The following is a 16727-nucleotide window of genomic DNA, read 5'->3' on the forward strand; positions in this document are numbered from 1 at the left end:
GAAGATTTTTCTCATTTTGCTAATAGTTGGTTATTTAGTTATTATTTCATCAAAGTAAAGTTGATGTTTTTGAATCTGATCAGTTTGCTTTGAATACTTGACTGCTTAACTATCATTAAGGTCAGTCGAGTATTACATAACATAGACTGATCTGATTATTTTTTCTAGCAAACTCATTTCTTATTTCTAACAGGAAAGTTTATTGAATTTACAACTCTGTGTTCTCAAGCAATACTGAATGGTACAAAATAAAAAGCAAAATTACACTCTGTATTCTTGTTTTCATTACCCTCCTTAGAGACAGCCATTTTTTATTAGTTTTTATGTCTTTTGATTGATTTAGTTATGTTGATGCACTTTATCATAATCCAGAATGTTAAAGTCCTTGACAGTTAGAAACTTTTACCTGATCCATCTAATAAATTGCCTTCAAGTTTTTGTTTCAATATGGATATAATGAAAGGGACATTATTGGAGAATACCAAATAGTGATTTTCAAATATAAATGTATTATCTTTAAAGATTTTTATCCTTAAAGGTAACCATATATTTGTCTGTGAAAGTAAAACACAAAAGGTGCTCATTAGTTTTACTTTTTCTTTTTTTCTAGTTGTAGTTATTTAATATGTTTCCACTGACTGTGGAAAACAAGCATGTGGCCCAGTTGTTGCTCAGTACTGGTACCTGTCCAAGATGTATCTTCAGATTCTGTGGTGTGGATTTTCATGCACCATACAAACTTCCCTGCAAGGTAAGAGTATTTCTTTCTTTCTTTCTTTCTTTCTTTCTTTCTTTCTTTCTTTCTTTCTTTCTTTCTTTCTTTCTTTCTTCCTTCCTTCCTTCCTTCCTTCCTTCCTTCCTTCCTTCCTTTCTTTCTTTTCTTTTCTTTTCTTTTCTTTCTTTCCTCTCTTTCTGTTAAGAAAGGGTCTTAAATCAATACCTGTGTATTTGAGGGCAAGTATCTGTTCATAACTCTTCATTAAATTTTTTAATAAAATAGTTACCGATAATGGTAATTTTGGAATTGCCATTACCATGTAAAATGTTAAGTTCCTTCTTAAGTGATTATATTTAACATTTAATGTAGTGAGATCTTTGTGAAGCAATTCGCTGGTGCATTTAATGTTTGCATAGACCTTTCCTAAAGAATATCTAAACAGAATATCACAAAATAGTGCGTCTCACCAGATATTAGTAAAATGTAATGGGGGGGTGGAAGCATGGTGGGTTTGGTTGCCTTTTTTCTTTTTCTGTTTTCTGTATTACCACTTGTTTACACATAGGTGTTTGCAACTCTCTAGAAGTAAATGCTTATTATCATTTACCACTATTAATAGCAAAAGTAATACACTGAGGTCTTTGACATTTACGGTAATATACAGAGAGCTTTGACATTTAATAGAATATTTCATATAAAATATATAACATTTTGTGAAATATATTTTATTCTAACAGTGGTGTTCTTTTCAGAGGCAGATAGTAATTATATACATATGTGTAAGTATGTACTTATAAACAGTACGAATACACCACAAACACACACACACACACACACACACACACACACACATTCAGTTTCCTATAATTAAAAAAAATTGCCCAGGAGTTAGCCATAGCAGTCGTTTCTCCTATGTATTTCTATTATTTTGGAAATAATTATATCCAGTATTCATATAGCATTATTATATGTTAAGCTCTCATATAATCCTCACAATAACCTATTAGGTAAGTACATACTATGATTGTCTCTATTTTCAGATGAAGAAACTGAGGCACAGAGAGGTTAAGCAACCTGCCCAAAGTTACACAGCTATTAAGTGAGCAAGCTAGGATATGAACTGTCTGTCTGAATCCAAAGCCTAGAATTTGGAGCTAGAAGACATGGATTTGAATCCCAGTTTCAGCACTTTCCAGCTTCAGTTTTCTTCTCTGTAAATGGGCGTGATGATAACATCCACCTCACAGGATTTTAAGGGACAATATCTAATAAAGTATGTGAAAACACTTTGAAAACCGGAGATGGTACATATGCTATGATGATTAATATATACATCTATATTCCTTTATATGCATAATGACTATGAAGTAATAAGATTGAGCTTGTGTAACTTGCCTTACAATTTTTTTCAGACACATTTATAATCTATTATTTTATACGTATGTTGTAAGTTTTAAAATATATATTATAGAAAGAAACTTAGTGTTACCAACTTTTGTATCATCTTATGTAAATAAACATGAAAATATCTGAGGACTTTTCTGGGTAAATATATTTTGATACTTTCTATTCATGTGATATATGTACACACGCATGTATCTGTATGATATATTGACATTATAGGTCTTAGGTAATAATAAACATATTTGTGTGGGCCATAATATGCCTGTATGTGTATATGTGTATGAGTATGTATTTCTCTGTTAAAGATTTAATAGGAGAGCTCATGTCTTAATAAAATGAATTAAATTTGTTTGAGTGAAAGATTTTTCCCTTTAGAGTCAGTAAATTGTAATATGAGTGAATTTCAAAAGGATATTTATTCAACAACTGAATAATAAAACCTGCCTAATTTAGACAAAACAGAAGAAAATTCCTCTGAGTATTTAGATGAGTGGAATGTCTGAAATATGATAATGGTTTGAAAGGAATGCCACTTTTTACATTCCAATACAAAAAGTGACAGAAATTAGGCAAACCAGAATGTAGTAGAGGGCTTTTTTCAATTAATGCCTGTAAATGGTTTGTAATTATGATGCCAAATTTCAGCATTGCCAGCATCTGTTTGCCTTTGTTTAGTAAATTGCCTAGAAATTATTTTTACTTAATAGACTTCTAATCTATGTAATTTTTCATATTTCATATTAAATATTGTACATATGACGTTTTAGTGGTTGTGAGATTATTAAATAACCTAGCATAGATGGAAATTCAGTTTGCATTTCTATTTGCTAATAATTAGAATTGAAGTTGGTTTTTTTTGTTTCTGTTTGTTTGTTTTGCTGAAATTAGCAAGTGAACGACCCTCACAACAGAACTACAGGCCAAATTAATAAATTTGTTACTGGAGCCTTTCCATCTCAGATTAAGGATTTTAGCTTCACTGATGTATGAAACTCTTCTGAAAAAATATTCATACATATATTATAGGAATTAGGAATTCTCTTTTAAATTCTCCTGAAAGCCAGTGCTGGCTAATAAAACTAACTGATTGCTCCAGAACTGATATAAGTCAGCATTGTATAAGTCTGTGATATATCATAATTTTCACGCTTCATCTTACCCTTAAGGACATTGTCAAAGGGGCATTACTTTTTTTCTTTTTTTTTTTAATTAACTTTCCAGGAGTTGCTCAATGAACTGCAAAAATTTCTGGAAACTGCAAAAGATGAATTAGTTTCAGAAGTTCCAAACCCACCTCCCAAGAAAATTCGACTACAAGAACTAGAAGATGGGATTGATGGGATGGATAATCTGAGTCAAAATGGAGAGGGAAAGACCTCGATTATTGAAGATGGAAGCATTGCTTCCAAGAACTCAAATTTAAATGTATGCAATGTATGCCTAGGAATTCTTCAAGATTTCTGTGAAAAAGAGTTCATTAAAAAGGTAAACTGTTTTTTTATTAATATGTGATTCATAAAGATTTTCAGTTCTAAAGCCTAGAATTCCTGTATCCAAAGGAGCAATGCCATTCGTTTCAACTTGTTTCACACAAATGGATCATTAGAACGTTTTCTTAATTTTTTTTTAAAAAACCCTACTATTCTCAAATTACCTTTAGTATCAACATGTCTGAAAATTAATGAAATATGTATCCATGTATTTCAGTTATGAGTGCTGTTCAATTGAACAAAAATGTAGCAGTTTTCCCTTTGCTGTTTAACATAGCTAAGGAGTTAGAGAGAAGTTCTTCTTTAGTCATACCTTTTAGTGTCTAGAAAAGACTAGTGTTACAGCCTTGAGGAAGGTACATGATTGAAGGTGGGATTGCTTTTTGTTTCCAGGTATCAAGAGTGCCTATTTGGCTTTATTTTGTTTAAAATCTTTTCTGAATTACCAGGTGACTTAATAGAAAAGTATTTTGACATTCAACAGGTTGTTCTGCAGGTGAGTCCTGGCTCTTTTGGCACCTTGTGATATCAGTCCTCAGGGTCATAGCTGGCAAATATTTGATTTCAGGATGTTTGTGAGAGTTTCCTACTCAAAGGTAAAAGTTTAGAAGTTTTGCAGTGTCATCTCCTGGACCAAAAATTCATGTTATGAAGATTAGTGTAAAATTTTCAGCAATTCCTGGGAATTTATATAATACTTTTTTATATACTAAAAAATATTTTTTATGTAATACTTTTTTAGGTGTGCCAAAAGGTTGAGGCCTCTGGGTTTGAATTCACCAACTTGGTATTGTCAATCTCCTTCCCACCACAGCTATCTGTAAGAGAGGTAAGGTCATTTACATACATAAAACTATATGTGAAGTACATAATAGAAATTTCTAAAAAAATAGGAAAGTATAAATATTCCTTCCCATATTATATTTTCACATTTTATGAATTTATTGAATGACTGAAAGCATTACATTATTATAGCTGCTTAATGATGTTGAGTGAATGGATGAGAAAAGGAATTATTGGTTCAAGTTAGTTTATTCATCACAGTACTGCCATCTTTTTAAAAAGTCCTTATTCAGTAGCAACATTCGTTGAGTGGCATGTTGATCAGAGAAAGATATTTGACCGGGACTTCAGAGATCTTTTGGGGCAGATGTATGTGTTTTATGATGGTCCTAGGATAAGATCATTTTAATTTTGATAAGCCTTCTCTTTTACAGAGTAAAATATAAAAAGACGGCACCTCTTTTAGTCAATGGAAAAAGGGAGAGAAATAGCCTCATATTTATTTTAACTTTTTTCTTTTGGTAAGTGAAAAAAATAATAGTAGTCATTATTGTAACGTTCCTGTGTGTAGAAACTGATGTGAAAACACAAAACTATCTTTGTTAATACTGTTAAATGTAGTATAGAGAGAATGGCCTCTGTAATCTCAAATTATAATGAGCTGTAAACACATCCATTTATATGTATGAGGTATATTTTCCCCAAGAATCCCAAAGCATCACCTTACATCTTATACCATCATTTTCTTTGGGTGAATATGTTTATTAGTCCCTAAAAGGCTAAAGATTGACTTAAGACTTGTTGAGGCTGGATAAATGATAGCGAAGAGCTGGGAAGTGAAAAAGAGTAGAGTGATTTTAAGTAGTATCTCTGTTGATGACAAGATAATGGAGCAAATGGAAGAGTAAAGGCAGTGATAATGATAATACTGAGGTTTATAAACACTTAAAGTCATTTTCTAGTCAATCATCAATGCATTTCTCACAGATAGGTCATCTCCAGGGTCCAATTTTGGTAGAGAAAAACAGACTTCCAAACGCTAAGTGACTCACAAAAGCTTTCACTGTTTGAGTAACAAAAATAGGAAAAGAAATATATTTTCTAAGTGTGGTTATATATCTTATTACCAATCTTCATCTCAAAGTTTATATTTTTACATTAAAATTTGTATTGTCCATTTTTACCACATGTGATGATTTTAACAATATTAACTTAATATTTGTTGAATACTTATGAAGTATTTATATTCCATATTAGAAATAGAAGATGCTGTTTTAAAAAATAGAATTATTCTGCATAAACTCTTCTTGCTTTTATTTATTTATTTTTGGCTGCGTTGGGTCTTCATTGGTGCATGAGGGCTTTCTCTAGTTGCGGCAAGCGGGGGCTACTCTTCGTTGCGGTGCATGGGCTTCTCCTTGCGGTGGCTTTTCTTGTTGTGGAGCACAGGCTCTAGGCACGCAGGCTTCAGTAGTTGTGGCTCGCAGGCTCTAGAGCGTGGGCTCAGTAGTTGTGGCGCACGGGCTTAGTTGTTCCACAACATGTGGGATCTTCTCAGACCAGGGCTCGAACCCATGTACCCTGCATTGGCAGGCAGATTCTTAACCACTGCGCCACTAAGGAAGTCCTTAAACCTACGTTCTTATACTTGGGTTTAGAAAAACAACTGCCAAGTAAAGGATGAGGCAGGAGTGGCTTGAGCTATGTTTAATTGGAAGATTGGGATTGACATATACACACTACTGTATATAAAATAGATAATTAATAAGGACCTACTGTATAGCATAGGAAACTCTACTCAGTACTCTGTGATGGCCTATATGGGAAAAGAATCTAAAAAAGAGTGGATGTATGTATATGTATAACTGATTCACTTTGCTGTACACCTGAAACTAGCACAACATTGTAAATCAACTATACATATACCAATAAAAATTAAAAAAAAAAAAGTGCTGTGTTTATAGCGATGGCTTAGGAGTTTTACTTAGTAGCCCAATGAGAATTATGGGTGTGATTAGATAAGTTCTTTGGATTTTCACCCAGATGTTAGAAGTATAGTATCTGAAAAGATGAAGGTGACAATCCTTTTTTACTCAGTGCTGGCCATTCCTAGAGTACCATATTCAGATGGAATGTTCTACTTTAGGAGGAACAAATAAAAATGGGAAGGCATTTTGTAGTAGTCCATGTACTAATCCCCCAAACTTGTGAATATGTTATCTTGCATTTTGAAAAAAGGGACTTGGCTGAAGTAACTAAGATTAAGGATGATGAGATACAGAGATTATCCTTAATTATCTAGGTGGGCTCAACCTAATCATGTGAGTCCTTAAAAGTACCCTTCCTGGCTGAGGTGATGGTAAGAGAAAAAGGTGATTGTGGAAGAATGGTCAGAGAGATACAATGTTGCTCACTTTGAAGATAGTGGGAGGGAGCCATGAGCCAAGGCAAATGAGTGGAATCTGAAAGCTAGAAAAGGCAAGGAAACAGGTCCTCCTAGCCTAGAGCCTCCAGAGAAGAATATGGCCCTTTTGACCCAGTGAGACCAGTGTCAGGCTTCTGACCTAAAGAACTGTAAGATAATAAATGTGTGTTTTAAACCACTAAATTTGTGGGAATTTGTTATAGCAACAATAGAAACAAACACACATTTAGATGAGTGCATTTAGAATGTTGGAGACATCTGAACGCTGGTCACAGGAGCTGCTGCCAAAGGAACTTGGGTTATTTAATTCAGAGAATAGATGATTTAGTGGGACAAATTTGCTCTGCTTAAATATTTGAGGGGTTTTCTCCTGGAGAGATAGAGTAATTTTCAGCTGTAAGGAGGATTATCCAAAACAGGATAGATTGTTTTCAGGAATGGTGAGTTTTCTGTCACCAGAATGTTTAAGCCAAGGCTGGGCAACTACTTGGCAGAGATATATACATAAGGAAGTTGTGAACCTATAGTTGGTTAGACTAGAGACTTTTTTCAGCCTTTACAAACTTCAAGATCCTATATAGTTGTAAGAAAAATATTTATTATAGTAATTTTTAAATGTTACCTTATATTCATGATTGATTCCTCTAAACTCCTGCACCACATTACATTCCTGCCACACTAAAATTACCATAGAGTGAATAACCCAGACTTATGCTAATATTAGGCTAACCTGGTATTGATGGAAAAGGAGCATTCCAAGTAGGTCCTTTTGAAAGTAAGCACTTTAAAGTCCTGTTCTTCTAGGTTTATCTTTACTAGTATAGTTCAGTAGGGGGCAATATTGTACTATCAGTTTGGCCTACTGGCCCCACCTCAGGAGCAGCATGTGGGAAACCGTTGTTTACTACTGACTTTTTTGTATTTAATTTTTATTGGAGTATAGTTGATTTACAATATTGTGTTAGTTTCTGCTGTGCAGTAAAGTGAATCAGTTATACATATATCCACTCTTTTTTAGATTCTTTTCCCACATAGGTCATTACAGAGTATTGAGTAGAGTTCCCTGTGCTCTACAGTAGGTCCTTATTACTATTGACTTTGAATGTTAATTGTCCCTTAAATGTTACTTTGGTCGTATGAAACACCTACTTCTCTATATGCAAATTGGTATAGTTTGAGTTTTATTTGTCAAATCAAAACCTTTTTTCTCTCACTTGTTATACTTTGTAATATTTCCATGCTTTGCACTAAGTACTATAAGTTATACACAGCCCTAGAAAAGTAGCCAAAAATAAAAGCAGTACCATTTCTGTGGTAGCAGTTTATATTTACAAAATTGTTCTTTTCTTAAATTCTGACAAATGGGTATTCAAAAGACTTTGGATTTTTACTTAAATCTGTGCGGTCTTAAACAGTTTGGGACCATCATCTCATTAAGAATCTAAAGAAAGCAATGACTCCCTTGTCCTAAAAATGCATATATTCAGACTTTTGCATGTATTTATATAGGCCTCTTAAACTCCCAGCCATCAACCTAGGATCTTTCTTAATTGGACACTCCAGTAATTTTCCCCCTCTGTAATTGATTGATGTGCTTACTTTTTCTAAAGGGCAGTGTTTTTTCTAATTATGATTAGCTCATAGTACAGAATTTGACGAAATCTCTTTGACTTCAAGTACAGAGAGCTACACTTTCAATTTCATATTGTATGTGTAGGCCTGAGCTGGCTATCTTCTTTCATTAACCCAACTCTCTAATTTAGCATGCATATTTTTACTTTTCGTTCATTTTCCGTGACTTCTCAATTTTTATTTTGTATGACAAACACCCTGCTTAGATCAGTTTTTGTTCTCTCTTACCCAGCATTTAGTACCAACTTAAGGTTCACTTCAATCGATAAACTTTCTGAGCTTACTAAGGAGTTTTCAGACTTTGTAACCCTATTTTTTGGTTAGGTTAGTTAGTTAAGACTTGCTTCAATCTCTATATCGTCCATTTATCCATGTAAAGCATTTTTACAGGGTTGCTGAATGAGGCACTGAAAAACATGCAAAATTATAGCAATCACTGTCTCAGCCTCTTAGGGATTTTTCAGTAGATTCTTTATGGATGGGTTGAGGGGATGTAACCTTGCTAATGTTTTGCATATACAGGCTGCAACATTTTAAGCCATTCAGAGGACATGAAGCAAACCCATCTTCCTTATGGGAGGTGACCCCAATAGCATACCTCTGTGAGCGCAACATCAGTATATGGAAGTCTGCATGATCAGAATCACAGAATCATAGATCTATAGGAGACCTTGATGACCATCTAGCCTCATTGAAAAATGACATGTATATGGTCATGATTTGTCAGAGCTCTGGCCATGCCACAACCCCAGGTATAAATCCCTTAAAACCTACTGAGAATCTCTGATAGAGTCCAGGAGTTCCCAACCTTTTAATCTCTGAAAATTTAACGGATCCCCAGTGTCTGTGAATTGGAAAGAAGATATGTTTGGATGATTTTTTTTCAGCCTCACAGATTGGGATTACTTCACTAATCATCTCACTCATCTCATGTGAAGGGGAGAAAACCATAGCTTGCCCAATGTGTCACATTTATTGGAATTTGGGTGTGTCTCCCTCATTCATGCTTTTTTTAAAGATTTTAATTTATTTTTTATTGATTGATTGATTGATTGATTGCTATGTTGGGTCTTCGTTTCTGTGCTAGGGCTTTCTCTAGTTGCGGCAAGCGGGGGCCACTCTTCATCGCGGTGCACGGGCCTCTCACTATCGTGGCCTCTCTTGTTGCGGAGCACAGGCTCCAGACGCGCAGGCTCAGTAATTGTGGCTCACGGGCCCAGTTGCTCCGCGGCATGTGGGATTTTCCCAGACCAGGGCTCGAACCCGTGTCCCCTGCATTGGCAGGCAGATTCTCAACCACTGTGCCACCAGGGAAGCCCCTCATGCTTTTTTTTTTTTTTTTTTTTTTTTTTTTTTAATCCACACAATCTCTCCATCTTTTATACTTAGGTGTGTTTTATTTACTTAACTACCTTGGCTCTATGGGCATTGCCTTTTCTTAACTACTGCACTTGTTAAGCCATACACTCGAGAAGGATCAGGGGACAAAAGAATGATAAAATCTAGGTAGAGCTGTTGCATCAGGGGGAACATGGGACTAGACATGGGAGCAGGTTCAGGATTCTGTTACTCCATCTACAATTGGGACGTGTGTTCCAAGGAAGAAAGGATGAGTGACCTGTGATTAGTCAAGGTCTTTGTAGAACCCAAGTCCTGGTTAGTTTAGGGTGGGCAGTCAGCAGTCCAGCTGTCAGGGAGTCAGAGCAGGTATTGAATAGGTTTAATAACTCACTATTAGAGGGTACAGGTGCAGGGAGACCAACAAATAAAGCAAGAACCGTTTCCTGAAGTCACTGAGCCTTGTAGCAAGGAAGAACAAATCATATTCCCACGAATGAGATGCCATGGTGAAGTAGGAAAAGGAGCAAGGCTAATTCTAAAAACCATCACAATAATGTATATTGGATTCAGGAATGCAGTTGGTGGAGTATTCAGACATACGTTTAAATACTTGAAGATGCGTATGTTTACTTCCTAGCTTTGCTTTTTTCTTGGCCTGAACCAGCTAAGTATAGGCAGAGGAGGCAGCAAGAAAGAAAAGGTTGCTATGGCTAATCCACCAGTGTGGGTGGTTGAGAGGTAGCAGGGTGTGTTAAGAGCATGAGGCAGCCTTAAAATTTTGAAGTTTATGTTTTAATTTGTATGGTCTTATTCTCATGAATTGTTACATTTTGCATCTTTAAAATTTATAGGGAGAAATGGTTATATAACAGAGTTAATAGGAATACAAGATGAAGCAAATCCTTTTTCTATTTCCCTATCAAATGCAACATATTATCACATTGCTACTTACCAACTGTTGAGTTCCTTATCAAACTTTCTTTTTTTTCATTCAGTTTTAGGACTGCATGGCCTAGTGGACTAAGTTTCAAAAAAAGGGAGCTTCTAAATTAGACTCTGTCTATTTCAGATTTGGGTTTCTTTTGTTACATAGAGAAGTCATCTCAATTACCCTTTTTGCTGAGATCACCACCGTGTTTTAGACTTAGTAATTCTCAACTACTAAGTTATTATTTTTGAAAAATCATTCATAATAACTTATATATACAATGTATGTATATAAAGTGATAGTTTATATGTGAAACAGCCACACCACCACAATGTGTGCTTATGTTTTAGGAGCAGTAAGATACAACCCCTTTCTTGGAAAAAACAAGGGGCAGTAGCTGCCACCATTTATTGAGTATTTGTAGGACAGTGTGCTGCCTGTGCTGTCTCATTTAATCATAACAACCCCTTGAAGTAGGTAGTGTTATTATTTCTATTTTACAGATAATGAAATTGAAACTCAAGGTTACACTGCTAATAAATAACAGAGCTAGGATTTAAATGCTCATGTATCCAACTCCAAAGTATATGCTTTTGATTATTGCTGTCCCCTACATACTACCTACACTGTGATTTGGTCAGATAGATATCAGAAGTGGGTTATTGTGTATCTGTGTTTACAGGAGAGGCTTAGTCTAGGTTTTGACCTTTACACTCAAATGGTATAGTATCTTCAAAGTTAGGGAAAGGATTCTTGGTAAAAAAATATATATATATAAAAAATATATATATATGGAACCAGAGCTCTTGTAATATTTTAAGGAGAGTAATAATTTAACAAACATGATGATAAACCACCAATTTATTTGGTGATTCTCTAAAATTACAACTTTGAAAGTAAAATTAAAATTACATTTTTTAGCACTTTCCCACCACACTTGAACTCAAGTTTTGTTATCAGATGACTGGAATAGGTACAGAAGAGGTTTTAAATCAAATATCTTTTTGCAGCAGGTGTCTTAAAATGGAGGAATTTCCATTCATTTTTGTGAGGAGCTACTTCTGTTTTTCCTTTAATCTTAGGACGATTGGTAGGTGTGTATGATGATGAATTATTATGTTATTCCCTTAATAATTAGAGGTGGGCATGTCAGGATTTCAGCCATGTCCTTTTGTCATGTATACTCCAAATATCCAAAAAGAGGGAGCTGGTGCCACCCTGAAGTCAGACAAATCCAACTTCATTATTGACTTCTCAGAAACCTCTTTCTTGAGAACTAGTACTGGTACTTTCTTACCTTTAAAAATAAAGAAGAATTAGTAGTATTAATTAATGGTAGTGCTGCAGCTGCTCCTGCTTCTTTTTTTAAAAAAATTAGGTTGTACTGCTTAAAATATTGGATGTTATCTTTACAAATCTTTCCTTTTATTTTTAAAAATATTTATTTATTATTTTGGCTGCACTGGGTCTTAGTTACAGCACGTGGGATCTTTGTTGCGGCATGTGGACTTCGTAGTTGCGGCATGCGAACTCTTAGTTGCAGCATGCATGCGGGATCTAGTTCCCTGACCAGGGATCGAGTGCAGTCCCCCTGCATTGGGAGCACGGAGTCTTACCCACTGGACCATCAGGGAAGTCCCACAAATCTTTCCTTTTAAATGAAACTGTTTTTCCTTACCAGTATTAATACAGGATCAATATTAGTGGAACCTATTTTCTAGAGTAAATACCATTCAAGGAAATGGTATCTGAGAATTTTTTTTCCTAAGAAAAACTGGGTATCTTTTTCCTTGCCATTATTTTTATTATGCAGAGTTATCTGATTTTTTTTTAATATGATAAATATTTTTCAACCAATTTGGACACTCATCGTTTATAAAACTCTCATGTGAAAGGCCTTAGTTTAGCATTGGATTGTCATTTCACAGTGTTACTTCCTTTTTATTGCTTGTAGCTTTTGGTTTAACAGTTAGTGGGTCGGAGATCAGATGGGTGTATGGCTGTCTCTACAACCTTGGCAAGAGTGCCCAGAGCAGGTACTGGCAGAAGGAAGAGGGCAAGTTTTTTATTTAAGAGGTATATAATTATATAAATTTTTTATTTAAAAATTTATATATATGGCAAATTAAAGAGTCATATATTATTTTTATTATCATTTAAAAGCTATTCAGAGAATTCCCTGGTGGTCCAGTGGTTATGACTAGGTGGTTTCACTGCCGTGACCCGGGTTCAATCCCTGGTCAGGAAACTAAGATCGCACAGGCCACGCAGTGCAGCCAGAAAAAAAAAAAAGACAGTTATTCATATAAGTAACTGTTGAAGTATTGATGTGATTGAAACTCTTGATTCTTTTCTCTGGTGGAATCTCAGTTTTTCTCTGAGGTGGTTGTTAAAATGTTATTGTGAGTATCTGGGCAGGTATAATATGAGGGGAACTAATTTGTGGGGAAAAATAAAATGGATTTTATTTAGATGTGGTCATGATGTATAAAAAAGGAAATGAAATAATGAAATAGATACGTTGGTATCAACACAGGTAGCCCTTTTATTCTTATATAAAGAATCATATCACACCTATTAGAATGGTTATTATAAAAGAGACAAGAAATTGCAAGTGTTGGAGAGAATGTAGAAAAAGGGGAACTCTTGTACACCGTTAGTGAGAATATAAATTGGTGCAGCCACTATGGAACACAGTATGGGGATTCCTCAAAAAATTAAGACTAGAACTATGATATGATCCAGCTATTCCACTTCTGGGTATTTATCCAAAGAATACAAAATTACTAATTTGAAAAGATATATGTACCCCTATGTTCATTCAGCATTATTTACAATAGCCAAGATATGGAAACAACCTAGATGTTCATTGAAGGATGAATGGATGAAGAAGATGTGGTATATATACACAGTGGAATATTACTCAGCCATGAAAATAATGAAATCTTGCCACTTGCAACAATGTGAATGAAACTTGAGGATATTATGCTAAGTGAAATAAGTCAGAGAAAGACAAAACTGTATGATTTCACTCATATGTGGAACTTAAAAAAACAAATGAACAAATAAAGCAAAACAAAAATAAACTCACAGGGGACTTCCCTGGTGGTCCAGCTGTTGAGAATCTGCCTTCAAATGCAGGGGACATGGGTTTGATCCCTGTCAGGGAACTAAGATCCCACATGCTGCGGGGCAACTAAGCCTGCGCGCCACAACTAGAGAGCCCACGTGCCGCAACTACTGAGCCCACGTGCTCTGAAGCCCACGCACCACAACTAGAGAGAAGCCGGCACACCACAACAAAAGATCCTATGTGCCGCAACGAAAGATCCTGCATGCTGCAACAAAAAGACCCGACACAGCTAAAAATAATAAATAAATATTTTTTAAAAACCCCTCCAAACTCACAGATACAGAGAACAGATTGGTCGCTATCAGAGGGAAAGGGGGTTGCAAGATGGATGAAATGGGTGAGGGGGGTCAGTTGTATGGTGATGGATGGTAACTAGACTATTGGTACTGATCACTTTGTAGTATATACAGATGTCAAATTATAATGTTGTACACCTGAAACATATAATGTTATATACCAATTTTATCTCAATTTAAAAAATCAGGGCTTCCCTGGTGACACAGTGGATAAGAATCTGCCTGCCAATGCAGGGGACACAGGTTTGATCCCTGATCCGGGAAGATCCCACATGGTGTGGAGCAACTAAGCCCATGCGCCACAACTACTGAGTCTGCACTCTAGAGCCCGTGAGCCACAACTACTGAAGCCCGCGTGCCTAGAGCCCGTGCTCTGCAACAAGAGAAGCCACCACAATGAGAAGCCCGCTCACCGCAACGAAGAGTAGCCCCCACTCACCGCAGCTAGAGAAAAGCCCGTGTGCAACAACGAAGACCCAACACGGCCAAAAATAAATAAATAAAATAAAAATAAATTAAAAAAAAACTCAACTCATTAAAAAAAAAGAATCATAATATAAAATAGTTTCTATTTAGAATTCAGTTCACATCTAGGATTTAAATTTTTTGTGAGGCTGGGGTGTTATGTGTATTGATAATATTCTGTTCATTTGGTATTATCACTATAAATTCATATTAGAAACTGTGAGAGAATGATTTTAGTGAGACTTTGGATCATATTTCTGAAAGCATTACCTATCAAGGTAGAATCTCTCCTTATGAAGAAAGTGGGCGTATACACTCAAGCCCTATTGAATAAATCAGTAACCAGGAATGAATGCTAAATTGGTATTCCAAAAGATTTTTTAAAATGCAGACATGTATTCAGGGCACTTCTTTTGGATAACATTTTTATTCATGATGCAACCTGAGTTATTTTGCAAATAAGATTAAGATGCACCACATGTGTCTTTTGAAGGGCTTTTAATCATACTCACTACAGGTATAGTGTAATGAATCAGAGTGAGTGTTCAGATAAACAATATTCAATTAGCATAGAGACTTTTTTTTCCTGAGCTTGTGATACAGTACGTCTATTGGATAGCTTGTTGGACATCTTAGGTAGTCTTTTTCCAGTTTGTTTTGTCTTTCATGTTTCTCACATTTTAAGTAATTGCCTCATAGGAAACAGAGATTACATGATGTGAGTCCTTGAAGTTGAAATCTATCCTGGAATAGAAATATTTTCATTTTCTTTTTAGCAATTTATGTTTTTATATTCATCAGCATTTAACCCCCTTCCTTCTCACAGATAACCATTGTCTTTACTCCTAAAGCTAGAGTTGAAATGGGCCTGATTTTGAACTTTATATAAAATGGAATCATAAAATGATAAATCTTTTGTGTCTGGCTTCTATCATTTGATGTTATTTTTAAGAGATTCATTCATATTGCTATGTGGAGCTGTAGTTTGTCATTGCTGTATGGTATTCAGTTGCATGAATATAATGCAGTTTATTCATACTACTATTAACGGATATTGAGGTCATTTCTAGTTTTTAGCTACTTTCAACAGTGAAACCATCAACATTCTTGAAGCTTATCCTAGTGCACATATGCAGGAGTTTATCTATGGTATATGCCTATGAGTGGAATTGCTGAGTCATAAGGAATACATTTCTTTGAGTTTATCAGATTATGCCAAACTATTTTCAAAGTGGTTGTACTAGTCTACATTCCCACTTTCATTTATTTTGATCTTTAATTTCTTTCAGCAATGGTTTACAGTTTTCAGTGTACAGATTTCACACATATTTAAAATAATTTGTCCCTAAGAATTTCATTGTTTTGGGTGCCCTTGTAAGTGGAATTGGAGTTTTATTGCATTTTCCAATTTTTCATTGCTGATCTGTAGAAATGTAGTTGGTTTTTGCAGACTTGTAACCTGCAATCTTGCTAAACTTTTAAAAATAGTTCTAATAGTTTTGTTGTAGATTCCTTAGGATATTTGACTGTTTTTTATTACAAATTCAGTTTCTTCAGTTGATAGTGGGTTATTCAAGTTTCCTATTACTTCTTGTGTCAGTTTTGATAATTTGTATCTTTTGAGGAATTTGTTTCATCTAAGTTGTCAGACTTATTTTCATAAAGTTTTTCATAATATTCCCCCTTCTTATGGTTTAATGTTTTATTCCATGACAATGGTAATTTGTGTCTTCTCTTTTTTTTCCTGTGATCTGTGCAGCTAGAGATTTACCAATGTTATTGATCTTTTCAAAGAACCAGTATTTGGTTTCATTGATTTATTCTGTATATGTTTGTTTTATATTTCATTGATTTCTGTTCTTTATTATTTTCTTCCTTCTACTTATTATGGCTTTAATTGTTCTTTTTCTGTCTTCCTAAAGTTGGGAGCTTAGATAGTTTATCTTAGGTTTTTCTTCTTTTGCGCTACAATAGCAGAGTTGATGAGGTGTGCTAGATGCATATGTCTAGCAAAGCCTAAGATATGTACTATCTGGTCTTTAACAGAAAAATGTTGCCAACTTTTGCTCTAGGGGCTATAATAAGCATCTTTATCTTAACTCAATCAGGAAT

General features: G+C 35.0%; 1 protein-coding gene across 9 annotated transcripts in view; it reads left to right on the top strand.

Annotated features, from left to right (window-relative positions):
- The window catches only part of PUS10 (pseudouridine synthase 10), a 71048-nt gene that overhangs the window by 2667 nt on the left and 51654 nt on the right, over nucleotides 1-16727 (top strand). For 7 of the 9 annotated variants that reach the window (XM_082358214.1, XM_082358211.1, XM_082358212.1 and 4 more), the window contains 3 exons: nucleotides 611-751; nucleotides 3344-3607; nucleotides 4355-4441. In XM_082358214.1, the coding sequence (XP_082214340.1) occupies nucleotides 626-751; nucleotides 3344-3607; nucleotides 4355-4441 (477 nt within the window). In that variant the 5' untranslated portion in view covers nucleotides 611-625. Of the gene's footprint in view, nucleotides 1-610; nucleotides 752-1826; nucleotides 1992-3343; nucleotides 3608-4354; nucleotides 4442-4870; nucleotides 4917-16727 lie in introns of those variants that run through there. The other 2 variants (XM_082358215.1, XM_082358216.1) reach the window with 2 other exon arrangements.

The sequence above is a fragment of the Balaenoptera borealis genome (genome assembly GCF_965194805.1).
Source record: "Balaenoptera borealis genome assembly, chromosome: 15".
Taxonomy (NCBI): Eukaryota; Metazoa; Chordata; class Mammalia; order Artiodactyla; family Balaenopteridae; genus Balaenoptera; species Balaenoptera borealis.